At 51.0% G+C, this 14,526-nt stretch overlaps 1 protein-coding gene across 11 annotated transcripts in view; it reads left to right on the forward strand.

The window, feature by feature from the left end:
* The window catches only part of NF2 (NF2, moesin-ezrin-radixin like (MERLIN) tumor suppressor), a 77,965-nt gene that overhangs the window by 59,329 nt on the left and 4,110 nt on the right, over nt 1-14,526 (forward strand). For 3 of the 11 annotated variants that reach the window (XR_010407447.1, XR_010407446.1, XM_054510453.2), the window contains exons 14-16: nt 1,570-1,697; nt 3,368-3,563; nt 5,383-5,427. Coding sequence is in view for 9 of the 11 variants with exons in the window: in XM_054510453.2 (XP_054366428.1) it covers nt 1,570-1,697; nt 3,368-3,563; nt 5,383-5,418 (360 nt within the window). In the remaining 2 variants the exon portion in view is untranslated. Of the gene's footprint in view, nt 1-1,569; nt 1,698-3,367; nt 3,564-5,382; nt 5,443-14,526 lie in introns of all 11 variants that reach the window. The other 8 variants (XM_064578625.1, XM_045887365.3, XM_064578623.1 and 5 more) reach the window with 5 other exon arrangements.

Raw genomic sequence — 14,526 nt, forward strand, 5'->3', positions numbered from 1 at the left:
TTAGTCTGTTTTCATCTGCAGTTGTGAACAAAACTGCGGAAAATATCCCTGAGCACAAATCTTCGCACATACGGTGAATATACTGGTAGAATAAATTCTCATAAACAGAGCCGTGGGGTCAGGTTTTCCATCGAGATGCTCTCCACAGAGGTCGTACCAGTGTCTGTTCTCACCCACAGCACGGCACTCAGCACCCATCTTTTCAGAAATTTTGATGAGGTATAACATACGTACAGAGAAGTGCCCAGATTATAACTGTACAGCTTGATGAATTCTCACAAACTCAACACACCCATGCACCCAGCACCCAAATCAGAAAACAGAACGTTCCAGTACCCCAGAAGCCCCCTCACAGCGCCACCTTCTAACGCCCACGCAGACAGTCTGCCTCAGGCCTTGTCATCATGTCAGATGAATGCTCTGGGCCTCTCCCCTTTCCCAGACACCGTCCCAGACTCAGCCAAGGATCCAAGGGTGAGAGAGGCAGATCCTGCCCTTAGGAAACTTGCCAACAGGAAAAGAAGAAGACACAGCCAGAAAGGAGTTTTTACAGGGTGGAGTTAGGGAAATGCCGTAACAGAACCAGAAACACCATGTTAATGCATAGCAAAGAAAAGAGTTGCCATCTGGCCGAGAGGGATCTAGAAAGGCTTTGGTGAGAAATCCTAGTATTTGAGAAGGGCCTTGAAAGAGAGATGGCCTATAGGGAGAGGAATGGCTGAAGCAAAGGAACAGAAATGGTACTGTTCACAATTTGTTAGGGCAAACGGTAGGAGAAGCTAGACTAGATTGGGGCCATATTTTAGGTGACCCTTTGTTCTGGGATGAGAAAGTCCTCAAATCTAATCTCTTCATCTTCTGCTTCAAGCCCTGCTTTGGCTCCATCTTCTGAATCCAGACCCCTCAGCATGCAGGGGAGCTCTTTATGGTCTGGTCCCGGTCTCCCACCCCCCTCCCTCAGCTTTCTCGCTGAGCCTTCTCTGCCCTGCCCTGCCCAGTACCATGCCTCTTGCCTGGCAAGCTTTTTCCTCTGGCATATCCTCTGATGCCAGCAGAAGCAGCATCCCTTCTAGCATGCCTTTCCCAGCATCCTCGGCCACTGTTCACTCTCTGGCTACAGTGTCTACCTTACGTAGCCATGATGATCTGTGAGCACCTCTGTTTACTGAATAATACTTTCAGCTGTTCAGAGCTAGGGACTCTGCCTTGTTCTCTGCATCTCCAGCTCCTAGCCCAGAGCCGGAGGGCTTCCTCAACGAAGAAGTGAGTGGGAGCCTGTGTTTAATTTGGTGAGCATGAAGAGCTAGTAAAGGTTTGAAGGGAGAGAAATGATTTACCTGGATTTGAGATCTTTGGGGTCGATCATCTGGCAGCAGCCAATGTAGGTAGATTGGAGGAGGAGAGAGAGGGCTGACAGCTGTGACGTGAGGCCATGGTGGTGCTGGGAGGGAGGCAGGGCCCGAGCTGTGCCTGTTGCCACTATGGCTGCTGGAGGGTGAGTGGTTAACACAGCAGTGCCCCCGTTCTCACAGAACCTGGCCCCCCTAACTGGAGATTTCTCATTCATAGCCCATGAACCCAATTCCAGCACCGTTGCCTCCCGACATACCAAGCTTCAGCCTCATTGGTGACAGCCTGTCTTTCGACTTCAAGGATACTGACATGAAGCGGCTTTCCATGGAGATAGAGAAAGAAAAGTATGTAGTTCCCCTGACCTTGTGCCCCCAGTTGGCGAGCTAGAGTGGGGCCATCTGGGCCTGGGGAAACTGGAGGGTCACCGCGGGAGCCTGTCACTAGCTCCTGCAGGGGTTGCTCTGTTCCCACCCTCCGGAGAAAGAATTTCCTCATCAGAAGTGAAGGACATGGGCAATCAGTCTTGCAGGATAACAATGATTCTTGATTGGTGACCTGGAGTTTACGGTGGCTCAAAACCTCATCTACAGTCTAGGACTGGTTGTCAGGGATCTCCGAGCAGTCAGACTGCGGTTCACGTGGGGATAGAGCCTGTGATAATGTCCAAACACAGTAACAGAACAGTTTTCCTGGTTGTGTTCTCCGGCGGTTGAGACCCGCAGCACTTCCCATGTCTAGAGCAAGGGTAAAGGGAGAGCCTTGGGCTCAAGGCCGTGGAAAGCAAATGTCTGAGTCAGGCTAGCCCTGCTGCATGGGGCAGCCCTGAGCTGAGCCCCGCATGCTCTGTTCATAGCAGCTTCTGCTGTGCGCTCCTCCTTCCTTTCATGATTGGTGGAACCGAGGTGGCAGGGAGTCTCACTGCAGAAGAAATCTGACTGCAGTCCCCCCAGGTCCCAGCCGTAGGTAAACTGGCCACTTGTGCCACGGCTTGATGGAGAACCATGTACTGAGTGCCTGGGTGGCAGGGCTTTCTAGCTTTGTCTCATTTCATTCCCGCTAACTAACATCAGGCTGACATCAGAGGTGGGTTTTAGTGTGCCATGCCATTTATAAATGAAATCTACAGCGTTTGATGGACTCACCCAGCATCACACGGCTGATGAGGAGCAGAATGAGGATTCAGCTCCAAGCCCGTGTGAGGCCCTGTGCTCTCACCTTGTCCAATATCCTTGGGATAGCTCTCTTGGGACAGTGTCTCCTTGGGGTCCAGGGTGAGCAACCATGAGCCTCTTTATCTATGGTGTCTGCTGTCCGAGTTGCCCTTCCAGCCTTTCTCCATTGACCAGGCATGTGAGCATTTCATGGTTGTGACAGGGGTGAGGCTACATCCTGTTTCTGGGTCCTGCTTTTTTAATTTGTGTTTTCCTATTACCCGTGCACATGACAGACTCCACATACCAGCAGCCATGGGCATCACTGCAGAATGTTCCTGGTGTTTGTGTTGCGTGGTTCGCCTGATGCCCTTAGAGGTGGACACTTTGAGGATGATTTCCAGATTTTCACTGTCATAGATAAAGAATATCTATTTGCAGGCAATGGTGGGGATCTTTTCCTTCCTGGTGTTGGCTGCGCGAACTTCCACCGAACTCTTTAGGAGATGACATCGCGTAGGGATGTGGCCAGGGCCTAGCAGAAGAGGTCACTTGAATAGAATCACTTATCCAAGAAAGGTTGAGACAAGGAGATTGTTTTGGTTGCCAGGAGTCTTGATTCATATGTCATTACTTGTGCAGAACTAAAAGCTATCTGCGGTAATGGGTATTTGTAGAGCACTTTATGAGAGTTTACCAGGGGCCTTTTCTACGCTTTATTTTACTTAATTCTGACCATAGCTCTGTGAGCGTTATCCCGAGGAAACCGATTCAGACCTGTTAGGTGACAGACCCAGGCTCCCAGGCAGAGACGTGGACCCTAGGCTGCAGACCCTGGATCCCATGTCTCACTTTCGCCATAGCCGTGATGCACGATGTCCTCTTGCCGGCAGAGTGGAGTACATGGAGAAGAGCAAGCATTTGCAGGAGCAGCTCAATGAGCTCAAGACTGAGATCGAGGCCCTGAAACTCAAAGAGAGGGAGACAGCCTTGGATATTCTGCACAACGAAAACTCCGACCGGGGTGGCACCAGCAGCAAGCACAATACCATCAAAAAGGTACCGAGTCTCCTGTCCTTCACTGATCAGGACAGTCATTAATGAAATGTGAGGTTGGCATCTGGTTTCCTGAGTAGCCGAGTTGTTAGACTGTTAACATTTTTATGTGTACTCAGTTGAGGAAATGACTGTGAACCCACTGGCTTGATAGAAAGGGAGCCTGTGTTAAAAGCTCTGATGAAATGAATCACTGTTACGAGATGGGTTTTGATCCATCATTTAGCAGTAAAGCGATTCTGTCTTTTAAGCCAAGGGGAGTTCTGCCCAGGGAGCTGCCTTACTTCATGAGAAAGCAAAATGAAATGGAGGCTGTTGAGAATGGACTCTCCCTCTAGTCTTTTTGGGTTTTTAAGCGGCAAGGACTATAAAAAAAAAATTCTGTTCTTGCTTTAAAGAAACCCAAATTCTGAATTTTTAACATTTTTTCATACTTACACGGAAGTGTCTAGAAGAACCTTAATGTTTTAAAAAGTGAGATTTCATTTGTTGCTAGCAGTTTCAGATAGTTCTCTACTGATATTTTGAGCTTTCAGGATTTTAGAGAAGGTTATATCCCATATACGTGTCAGCCCAAGAGCGCACTTCTCTCACGTCCGGCAGAGCAGAAATGGACTGTCCCGCCAGTCATCTGCTCCTGACTGATAGCCCAGGGTCAGGCTCATACCTGTAAAAGAGGTGTCATTAAAATTAGACTGTTCATTGAGTTTTGATCATGATGGTTTAGATAGGTTTAATTTTTTATTCTTTACCTTAGTCTTTATTTTTATTTTAAAGATTTTATTTATTTATTTGAGAGAGAGAATTAGATAGAGCATGAGAGGGGGGAGGGGCAGAGGGAGAAGCAGACTCCCTGCTGAGCAGGGAGCCCGATGCGGGACTCGATCCCAGGACTCCAGGATCATGACCTGAGCCGAAGGCAGTCGCTTAACCAACTGAGCCACCCAGGCGCCCTTTACCTTAGTCTTTAAAGTGGTGTTCCAGGTTAAGGAGTATCTGTTCTTTTTTTTTTTTTTTTAAAGATTTTATTTAAAAAAATTATTTATTTATTAGAGAGAGAGATAGTGAGAGAGAGCATGAGCAGGGGGTGGGAAGAGGGAGAAGCAGGCCCCCCGCTGAGCAGGGAGCCCGCCGTGGGACTCAATCCCAGGACCCTGGGATCAAGACCTGAGCCGAAGGCAGACGCTTAACCGACTGAGCCACCCAGGCGCCTCAGGAGTATCTGTTTTCAGGTACTCCAAGGGCTCCGTAGCTCCTTGCCATTGTTGATGGGTACATTCGGGAGCCCTAAACTCTCTCTCCATACTCCAGTTTAGTATTGGCAGCCGGTAGAGAATTCCTTTTACTAGCATAACCGAAGAGGAAAGGCCTTTCCCCATTCCACATTCTTCTTTCCTCTGGCTCCCGTCATTTACTGGGTTTCCCTTCCAAAATGAAATTACTAAACCGTTAGCAAAAGGGGAGGTAAAGTGAGGCCTCAGCCAGGAGCCGAGACGTAAAATGACAGCTGGGCTAGTGAGCCAGTCAGCCCTCGAAGGAGCTGCCTCAGGCCTCCCCCCACCACCCCCCCGGCCCCCAGTTCCTCATCTGGGCACCCGAAGCAGTCTCATCTTTGCAGCTGCTGCGGTGAGCTGGGCCCTCAGCCATGGGAACCTGGAGTGCTGAGAGCCGGAGAGACCTGTTCCCAAGCCATAAAAACAAACAAATGAAGTCACTTGTCACAATTTCAGGTCTTTCTGAGCATTTTGCAAATGGCACATGTGGCATTGTTGATATCACAGGGTATGTTTTTGTTTTTCTTCATTTTATTTTGCTGGTTTAGCCTCAAGCCCAAGGCAGAAGACCTATCTGCATTTGAGCCCTGAAAGTAGGTTATTCCCAGGTACTCTATGTGGTGATGGTACTACCCTCTGTGATACTAACCCGTGCATGAGCTTGCCTGTCTCTGTCCCTGGGCCATGCTGAGCCCTCCCGAGGGCAGGTGGAGCCTGGGGACTGGCCGCAGCATGCTTTGAATCTGAGAGCAGGCGTCCACCCTGTGGGGCCAGACCAGCCTCCAGGGGTCCAGAAGCCTGCCTCGTTCTGAAGAGCATGTCATGGGGCTGTAGGACCGGCTGTCCTTCACATCTTGTGTCATTGTTGGGCTGGGGATGGTCATGGCTTCTTGTCCAGTGAGGTCTGTCTAAAAGTTCTTTGTCTCAGTGGTGTAGTCCTTAGATAAATAGCCCTAGCATGGAAACGGGATAAATTTGGGTGTCCTTAACTCAAGATCAAGACCTTTCATGTGGTGACAGCCTCTGAAGACCCATGGTCATACCCAGCCACTTCTGCTGGTGGAATGGAGGGGTGTCCGCACTCCCTCGTTTTCCTTTAGATCCTCCCCTTTCTGTACACATCCGTTTTCTTTCCAAGTAAAGCAAACCACTAGCACAGCGGTCTGATCTGTAGTCCGTCTAAGTGCACCGTCTGTCCGTTGGCGCTCTAAAGGCTGTCTATTGCTTAAGCTCTGTCACAGCCTGGGGCAGAGTTGTGGTCAGCGTGAACTCACGTTGGGACAGTCGCCGGCACCCGGTAGATGAACAGTCAGTGGTTGTTGAGTGAATTAATGGAATGATTGCTGCTTTCCTTCTGCAACAGTTCATCATTCTCCCAACATGCCTCGGCAGTGGGGAGAATTTATTATGCCCAGTAATAACAACATCCTCCCTCTGCTCCTCAGCTGATCCCCAGTGGTACACAAGCCAGTGAGCCCTCCAACACCTGACGGTCGTGTGGGATGTGTCCTTTGGTGTCCTCAGCACAGTTTCTGCTATTAGAATAAAATAAGCTCATTGGAAGCCCTCTACCAAAAAGTGAGATCTGGCATAAGATAGATCTTACTTGCAGTCATTATCCAAGCAAGAGAGGTTAGCTATTAAAGTCCCAGATGGGTCTCATTACAAGATGGATTCTATCTGTCAGTGGTTCCAAGAACCCATAGCATGAACCCCGACTTGTGTGTTTGAGTTAGCAGACTCCTATTTCTTCAGTTTTCATACCACACGTTGGCATCGAACGGCCCAACACCAAGCAGTGCACGCTCTGAGCAGGGCAGTATGACCAACCCCAGAATTGGGCAGGCCAGGTGGATCATCTGTTCAAGTAGTGACCCCAGGGTGCCCAGAAGACCGTGGGGTGGATCCACTGTGGGTTCCTGGACTTTGTGGCCAGCACAGGGTCCAGCAGAAAGTCCCTTTTTGTCTCAGCCTGCCCTCTCAGCTCTGCCTGCATATGACCATACCATTCCACCTCGAGAGGATTTCATCTTTCTTCTTTCTGTAATGATTCAGAATGTTTAGATTCTTCGGGGGCCTGATTTTGACCGTCAGTTCTCACTGAGCTCTTATTATAGACAAATGAGGTTTGATTTGTAGTCAAATTTGTACTGCTCCTAGGACATTCACAGAAGCCTTTTTTTTTTTTTAAGCATCTTGATGTGAACTTGTTCTCAAAGCAGGCTGCCATGTTCCAGTTAATCAAGAATTCTGATTACTGGAGGTTTAATAAAAGCATGGACTTGGCTTTTAATACAGCTGGACTTATCCCAGGATTACTAGATGAAATCATGGAGTTTTTGCTACACATGAAGTTTGATACCCTTTGCATTGTCTGGACTTTGTGTGGTCGCTGGGGCCAGCGACCACGCTTGCCAAGCAGCCACCTGCCTGTGTGGGGGTCGCTCTGGGGTTGTGCCTGCTCCTGTCTGGGCCAAAGTCAGCCTAACTGAAGAGAAACACCACGGTGGGCTTTGTAAGTGTGGCCACCCAGAATGTGAAGGGCAGAGCTCCATCTACAAAGTCCCGGACGAGATATGGGAAGGCTGATGGTGAACTGGACAGTCTCACTCATTAGTCTTGGTTCAAACCAGCCTGCCCTGCTTTTTATTTTGTTTTTAATATTTTCTGATCATAGATTTCTTCAAAAAAAGAATGGGTCTACCTACCTACCATGACCCGGGCGTGTTCCTTCTCCTCCTCGCCTTCGGTACTCTTTTGCCTGACCGTGAGGCCTCTGCGCCTGACACTGTCTACATAGTACCCTTGGGGGCTGAGGAGCACTTAAGCTAATTCCAGGGGTTTACCCTTCGGTTTAGGGGTTACCATATTCCCTTGGAAATGCCAAGAGGCTGTCTGGTCTGGTTAACTGAGTTTACCACTGCTCTGCCACTTACTTTGTCCATAATTCTTACTTTCTCTTAAAGCCCAGTGTCCTCACCTGTAAAAAGTGAATAAAAGACTCCTTAACCCCCAGGATTGTTATGAGGATTAAATGAGGTAATACACAGGAAATAGTTCACCGTAAGAGCTCAGCAATTAATTTCCATGTGTTTGGAGTTTAAAACTGAAAAAGCCAGAATTAACTTCCCTGGTTCTTTTACTATCTGATTTGAGTTTGCAAGGGTATATTTTGCTCCTCCTGCTAATCTTAGCTCCCCACATTTTTCCCCCCAATTGATAATCAGTGCAACTGGATTGGCATTTGCACTGACTCAGAGTGGCACCTAGTGATCAAAAGCCGCCCCTAAGAACCGAGATACATTTCATTCTCAGGGAGAGCGACAGTGACACATATTCCTGGCCTCTGAGTCTTTCGAGTGAGAGCGTGAGGTCCGACAGTGAGGCTGGGGTGTCGTGGCTTCAGAGCCATAGTGCTGATGAGGTGAGCGGCGGCCAGCTGTGCCGCACACTTGGGAGGTGAAAATCCAGTCTGGGAGCTTGCACATTCCAGGGTCTTGCTTTCATTCCCTCTCAAGGGACAGGTTTCAATCCCCAATCCTGAGCTGGTCTGAGTACCCCTGATCTCCAAGGAAGCACGGGATTTCAAAGGAAATCGACAGATGAGAAACCATGGGGGTCGTAGAGCTTAGAGAGCTTGTTTTATTAGTAAATGGTTTGAGCCATCAAGGTCCAGCTGTGGTTTACGCTGGTGGAGGAACAGGAATGGAGTCTTGACAGTTCTCTGAAGCCGTAGCCGCCTCTTGGATCAGGAAGACATAAAAGTCCAATGTCATCTTCAATTTTGTGCGGACTCCCCTTGGAGATGCAGGGCTGGCGAAGTGAAGTAGAACACTTAAAACACCCAGGGGAGTGATAAATCACCAGGCGAGATTGAATATGCGTGAAAGGCGTCTCCCACAATTAAAACAAACGGCCAGAGCCTCCCTGGTGACCTCTGGTCCTCTGCCTCTGAACAATTTCTGTCGCTTGTGTGTGGTTCATGTGTTCAGCCTTTGGTGACCCCGGTTGCTCGATCCGAGTGGCTCCGCCTGCTTTGGAAACTGGGCGCTGCCTGGTGCAGCATCCTCTGGCTCCCCAGCTCCAGAACCTTTCTTTTGTTGTTGTTGAAAGGTGGCAGAGGCCGGAGGCGGGGGGCCAGAGAAGAAAGGGGGATGGGCACAGGGTGGGAGCAAGGATTAGCAAGGAACGACAGCAAGGCAGGTGTGGATAGAAAACATAGGGAAGAGAGAGAGGGCAGTGGCGAACTCTTCCCCGCTCTGTGGGAAGCCCAGGGAAGGCGTTGGGAGGCTGGTCTCAGGGAGCGTGGTCTTCCTGGACCTGACGCCTGGGCTCATCCCCGAAGGCCACTCCTACCTCCCATACACCACGGGCCTCTCCACTGGGGAGGGCTTACTGTTCTCTTGCTTGTTTCTGGTAGCTCTCTAGATAGGAGGTTCTGTCAGCCTCTTTTCCGAAAGACCACAACCTAGTTCCTCTTTTTGGTTGGGAGACTTTACGCAGTCAAGCAGTTGCCCTTTGGGGAGGCGTTGAGGAGCCTACGGAACCTGCTTTGCCCTCCTAGGATATTTTACAACCATTTGGAAGTGCCTGAGGACATTATTGGGCCTTATTTGATGCAGTAAAACATCCCATTTGGTCCCTCAGCACTGAAGATGTGTTTCAGTGCAGCTTTCCTCCGGCACCTGATTTGTTACTGCAACAGTGGGAGGGAAGAGACGAGATGCAAACTCATTCTGCGGGCTGGAGGTTCTGTTCTTACGGTCCTTGCTGTGATTTCCCTTCTGATATTGGCAGTTTGAAAATAACATCAGTATATCTGCACCTTTTTGCTGAGGTCCTTGGCGCTCAGAGCACACCGTAGCTGTGAGTTAGCTTCTACCTGCCCAGTGAGGTGAATCAGGCTGATTAGTCCATTTTCCAGGCGGAGGAACCGGGGTAGCAAAGGGCCCTTCCAGCATCACACGGGCACCTCAAGACACAGGCACACATCAGTTTCCAGGCATCTTCCTGCTTTAGGTCCCTGAAGGATTAATGTTACGAAAGAAACCCTCTGGGTTTTCCCTGGCCATTTTCTTTCCAGAGCAGATAAAGAATGAATGTGTTAATTGGGATGGACTTGGCCTTTCATCCCACCTCTGCTTAGGGATAAGTGTGCGCACAGCTCTCTCCCCGCGTACATCACCAGATGGCATTTGGGTGCAAGCCGTCACTAGCAAGATGGCAGAAATGCTTAATCTGGCCACTTTACAGCAACTGTCCCCCTTCCCTGGCCCTGCCCCCTCACCTCTGATTTGGAAGGGGGAATGTTGATTACACCCAAAACCAAAGATTATGTTGGAATTGCCGCTGCTGGATTTGGCTGTCACCTTTCTGCTCCAGAGTTGGCTTTCTCCTGGTAGATCCCAGCGTCAGAGAATCTGCATGTCCTTTTGAATCTGTGCCTTCCCCCACTCCTTCATTTTCAATATGTAGTGGCGGAGAGGAAGTATAACATGATTTTAGGGCTTGTGTTTCAATTCCACTGCATTTTTATGGGACAAGCAGAGTCTCTGAGCCTAGAGTTATTAGGTTAGTATCTAAAATGGGTTCATTTTAGTTTTATTGTCTTATTGTTTAAAATGAATTAGACGGTCCCCCTCCCACCTTCCTCTCTCCTCCCTGGGGATGAGTGGATCGAGGCAAGGCCTCCAGAGACTAGTTGGAGGAATCCTGGCGCTCTGATTAGTTTTGTTCTCCCAGCTTAACTGCAGAGCTTCCTTTCTCTGGTCACTGATAGCCGAAGTGGCTCTGTGTCCTGCCCACCCCCACACCACCCCTTTTTGCTTTAGGAACAAGATTATCACAATGTGGCCTTGTGAATCAATTTTCTCCATGTGCTGATGAAAGTGTAATTCATTCTTAATCAAGCAGCCTTGCTACTGCAGGCTCCGTGCCGGAATACATTTCGTTACCCTCCCATCACTTTGGGAAATGATTCCCCCAAAAGGACTTTTAGAGGAGAGCTGGAAGGAGAGTTGGCAGCCCGCCTCATGTTGTGTTTTTCCAGCAGGGGGCACTCTTGGGAATGATGCCAGAGGATCCTTTGTAGCAGGCCGCCTTCCGGGGTGGGGGGGTGGGGCAGGCTGGGAAGGGTTGGTAAGCCTGGTGCTTGTCACAGGTGCCTTTCCAGGCTTGCCGTCCCCAGACTCCGGAGCCATTTCTCAGAAGTGGGCAAGTGCCAGATCATTGTATCTTGATGGGCTGCCTGAAATGCTTACCCAGTGAGCAGGAACCAGTTGAGTCTGCATCTGACGTGCATGCCTGGGTTAGGTAGAACCTGCTGGGCACCTGGTCCTGCTGAGGCTTGAGAGGAGCCAGCCTCCTCTGTCTTTTTCAGGAGACATATATGTCTCCCGAATCTGAAGTTGTTGAGATTAGATGGATGTGTCCATGTGGTGATACCACACACGGTTGTGATTGCTTGGAGAGGTGTAGCTCTCCAAGTGGCTCCTTCTCCTGCCCTTTCACAGCCTGGCGGTTTGACGGACAAATGGGCAGGAGGGAGAGGGGACTCTGCCAGGCTGTCGAGGCTGAGCAGGATGAAGGGTCCAGGCCCAACAGGTGGATGAGAGCCCCTGTAAGATAAAAACCAAGCCGTATAGATCTGCAGCAGGGAAAGCAAAGGAACTTTGTCTCCTCAGAATGGAATTGGATTAGTGACAGACTTGAACAGCCGGTTCAGTCAAGAGAGAACTTAATTCCTCCTGTATTATTCACACGGCTGATTTTAATCAGATGTGAAGAGACAGCTGGAAGAGAGAAGCGGGTCAGCCCCGTGCCTGGTGAGGAAACTTCATGTTCTTTTAGTCATCTTTAGGGAACTGGCAAGAGCACTGCGGGTTGGGGGCCTTGTGCAGGGCCTCTGTGGTTTACAGCTTCCCAAAGGAGCTGGGAATGACCTCTGGGAGCCCCAGGGCTGGCCCTTGTCTGGATTCAGTGTGACTTTTGAACGGTGCGTGGCAGACACGGTCACTAGTTGTGTTCAGGCAGAGCTCTAGCCGCTTGTCCTCAGAAGGACTCTGAGAAGGCGGACCAGATTCAGCAGGTCCCAGAATGATGCAGCCATTGGCCTTGAGGCATCCTGAGGCTTTTCTGCTTTACCACCTACTGAAGTTCAGAGGAGACCTCTTCCTGGTCAAGCGCGGAGATAAGCCATGGCAGTGTGGTCATTGAGCCCACACCCCGAGGACTTGGGGAGTTCCCCTTGCTCCTAGAGGCAGTGGCCCCCCTCTCCCAGCAGCTCAGGCTGGAGGGCGAGGAGGGGTATTGCTGGGCCGCCAGAGAGAGCGCAGGGTGGCAGTGGGGGGCTCGCGAGACTGGCTTCAGTTCTCACAGTGTGACCCGCGAGAGGGAGGTGAGGGCCTTCTTCAGGCCATCTCCGTGGCGCTGTGAGGAGAGAGCCGGGCCAGTCGCTGAGCGTGAAGGCCAACCGAACACTGACATGGGCTCGGACACCTTAGGGCGTGGGCGGGTGGCGGGGAACCAGGCTGCTTGGTAGCCAGTTCTCATGAGCACACAAAGATCCACAGAGGCAGTTTGTTTTCTGAAGGGCTTGCTTTGTGCCATGCCCTCTGAGCCCTCCCCTCCTCTCTTATGAATACCTCCTGCCTGTAGCCTAACAGTGAACGTGACAGGCAGTGAGCTTTCTAGAAGCAGCAGGTGGTGACAGATTCCAGGTGAGAGGAACCAGGCCGGAGCGCAGCTGGGAGCTGCTGGTGGTGGTGCCCGGAGGCCCTCCTGACCTCTGCCCCTGGGCGTCTGAGTCCCCGCCCAGAGGAAAGAAGCCCAAGGCTTCTCCTTGCAGACCCTCCTCTCACCACCTGCTTTCCTGCACGAGCACAGGGAGAGCTGCCTGGCTCCGGAGGAGGACATTCTGATGTCTAAGCTAAAGGCTGCTGCTGAAGGGGGAGCAGGCAGAGGCCGGGGTGGTGACTGGACGGGTTCCAGCAGCAGATAAGTGCGCTTGTGGAGGTAATTTCCTCAGACGGCGGGGTCCCTAATGGAATTAGGACTGCCAGGAATCACACAACAGTCAGGTCTGCCTGTGGGCCGATGCTGGAGGCTCCCAGTGTCCTCAGTGGCAGCAGTCCTGTCAGCCGCCTCCGTCTGGTAGGTCCGCCTGTCCCTGTAGCAGCCTAGTGCCTTATGGGAGACCATGGTACACTCTCCTCTTGCCGAGGCCACGTGTCTACAGTGCTTTCCTACTTCTGTATGGCCAGAGTATTGGACTTTGCTCCAAACCTTTCCTCAGGCGTGCAGTGTCGGGTAGGGATCCAGGGAAGCATCTTACCCACCCGAAGAGGGCTTTGCATCCCAACAAACACATGCTTGAGTAACTGGAATCTGGCACTGCCGGAGCTGCCAAAACCTTCCTCTGGCACCTCGAGGGGACAGCCAGCACGCAACTCGGGTAGAGGATCCAGGAATTCTTGGAGCCAACATTGTACAAATGGGCGGAAGGCTCTCAGAGGCCCCCACAGCCTGGGCTTCCTGCCTGGGGAAGTGGCCAGGCCTCTCGGGGGCATCCTCTTGCCCTGCCTCGGAGGCCGTGAAGCCAGCACAGTGCGTGACCCTGCCTTCTCCTGCACCGCCTCTAACCTGCATTCTGCCCACTCCCCCACTGGAAGGAGAGGAGCCAGAGCTGGGGCTAGGGGGGAGAAAATGGTGCTGTGATTACTAATAACAGCTGTTGAGTTCTCCGCGCACATCACGCATGGTGCTGAGTGCCTCACAGTGCTTCCCAGTAACTCTGCGTGTCCCCCTGTGAGGAAGGGGTGCCACCACCCCCACTTCATGGCAGGCAGCTGGGGGCCACAGCGAGTAAGTGACCTGCCCAGGGCCACCCAGCCGGTCAGTGGCTTTGGATCAGGCAGCCTGGCTGTGCCTGTGTGTGACTCAGTGTGGGGGAGGGCTGTGGGCATCTCCCTGTCCCCCTGAGGAGCCCACCTAGGTCTTCCCTGGGAGCGTGGAGGAAACCTGAGTGAAGACATTGGGTTTCACACCTTTCTTAAAAAAAAAAAAAAAAAAAAGATTTATTTATTTATTTTAGAGAAATTATTTATTTGAGAGAGAGAGCGCGTGTTAGCGAACATGAGTGGGGGTGGGGGGGCAGAGGCAGAGGGAGAGAATCTCAAGCAGAGTCTAAGACGGGGCTTGATCCCAGGACACAGATCATGACCCAGGCTGAAACCAAGTTGGATTCTTCACCAACTGTGCCATCCAGGTGCCCCTGGGTTTCACAGCTTTTGATTTAAATTCTCCCCCAAAAGGATTTTGTCCCAGTGATTCTCGGGTTCTCTTTCTTCTTTCCCGGTTACCATTGTGAGTCCCATTATCACAGAGCACATAACTCCTGGACGTTCTCTTCTGACTGCATTTAGGGAGAAACCCATCCAAACTTGGCTTCCTTCTAGAGGGAGTTCCATTTAAGCAAAGAAATGAAAGCTCTCTCCGTTCCTATTAGAGCTGGGTCTTCCAGAGGGCTTCTGAAATTGGTTCCACTGAAGAAGACAGCTCAGACGCCTCCCTACACTCAGCTTGTTAGTGAGGAACTTCAAGGCCATGAGACTTGGCAGGGTTTAAAGAGCCGGCTCTCAAGCTGTCTCATTTGAGCACACTGCCGCTGCTTGTGTTTGATGGAGAAGCGATGG

This window comes from Mirounga angustirostris, unplaced genomic scaffold, assembly GCF_029215605.1.
Source record: "Mirounga angustirostris isolate CCGP_5_RB_7025 unplaced genomic scaffold, mMirAng1.0.hap1 SCAF_14, whole genome shotgun sequence".
In the NCBI taxonomy this organism is placed as follows: domain Eukaryota; kingdom Metazoa; phylum Chordata; class Mammalia; order Carnivora; family Phocidae; genus Mirounga; species Mirounga angustirostris.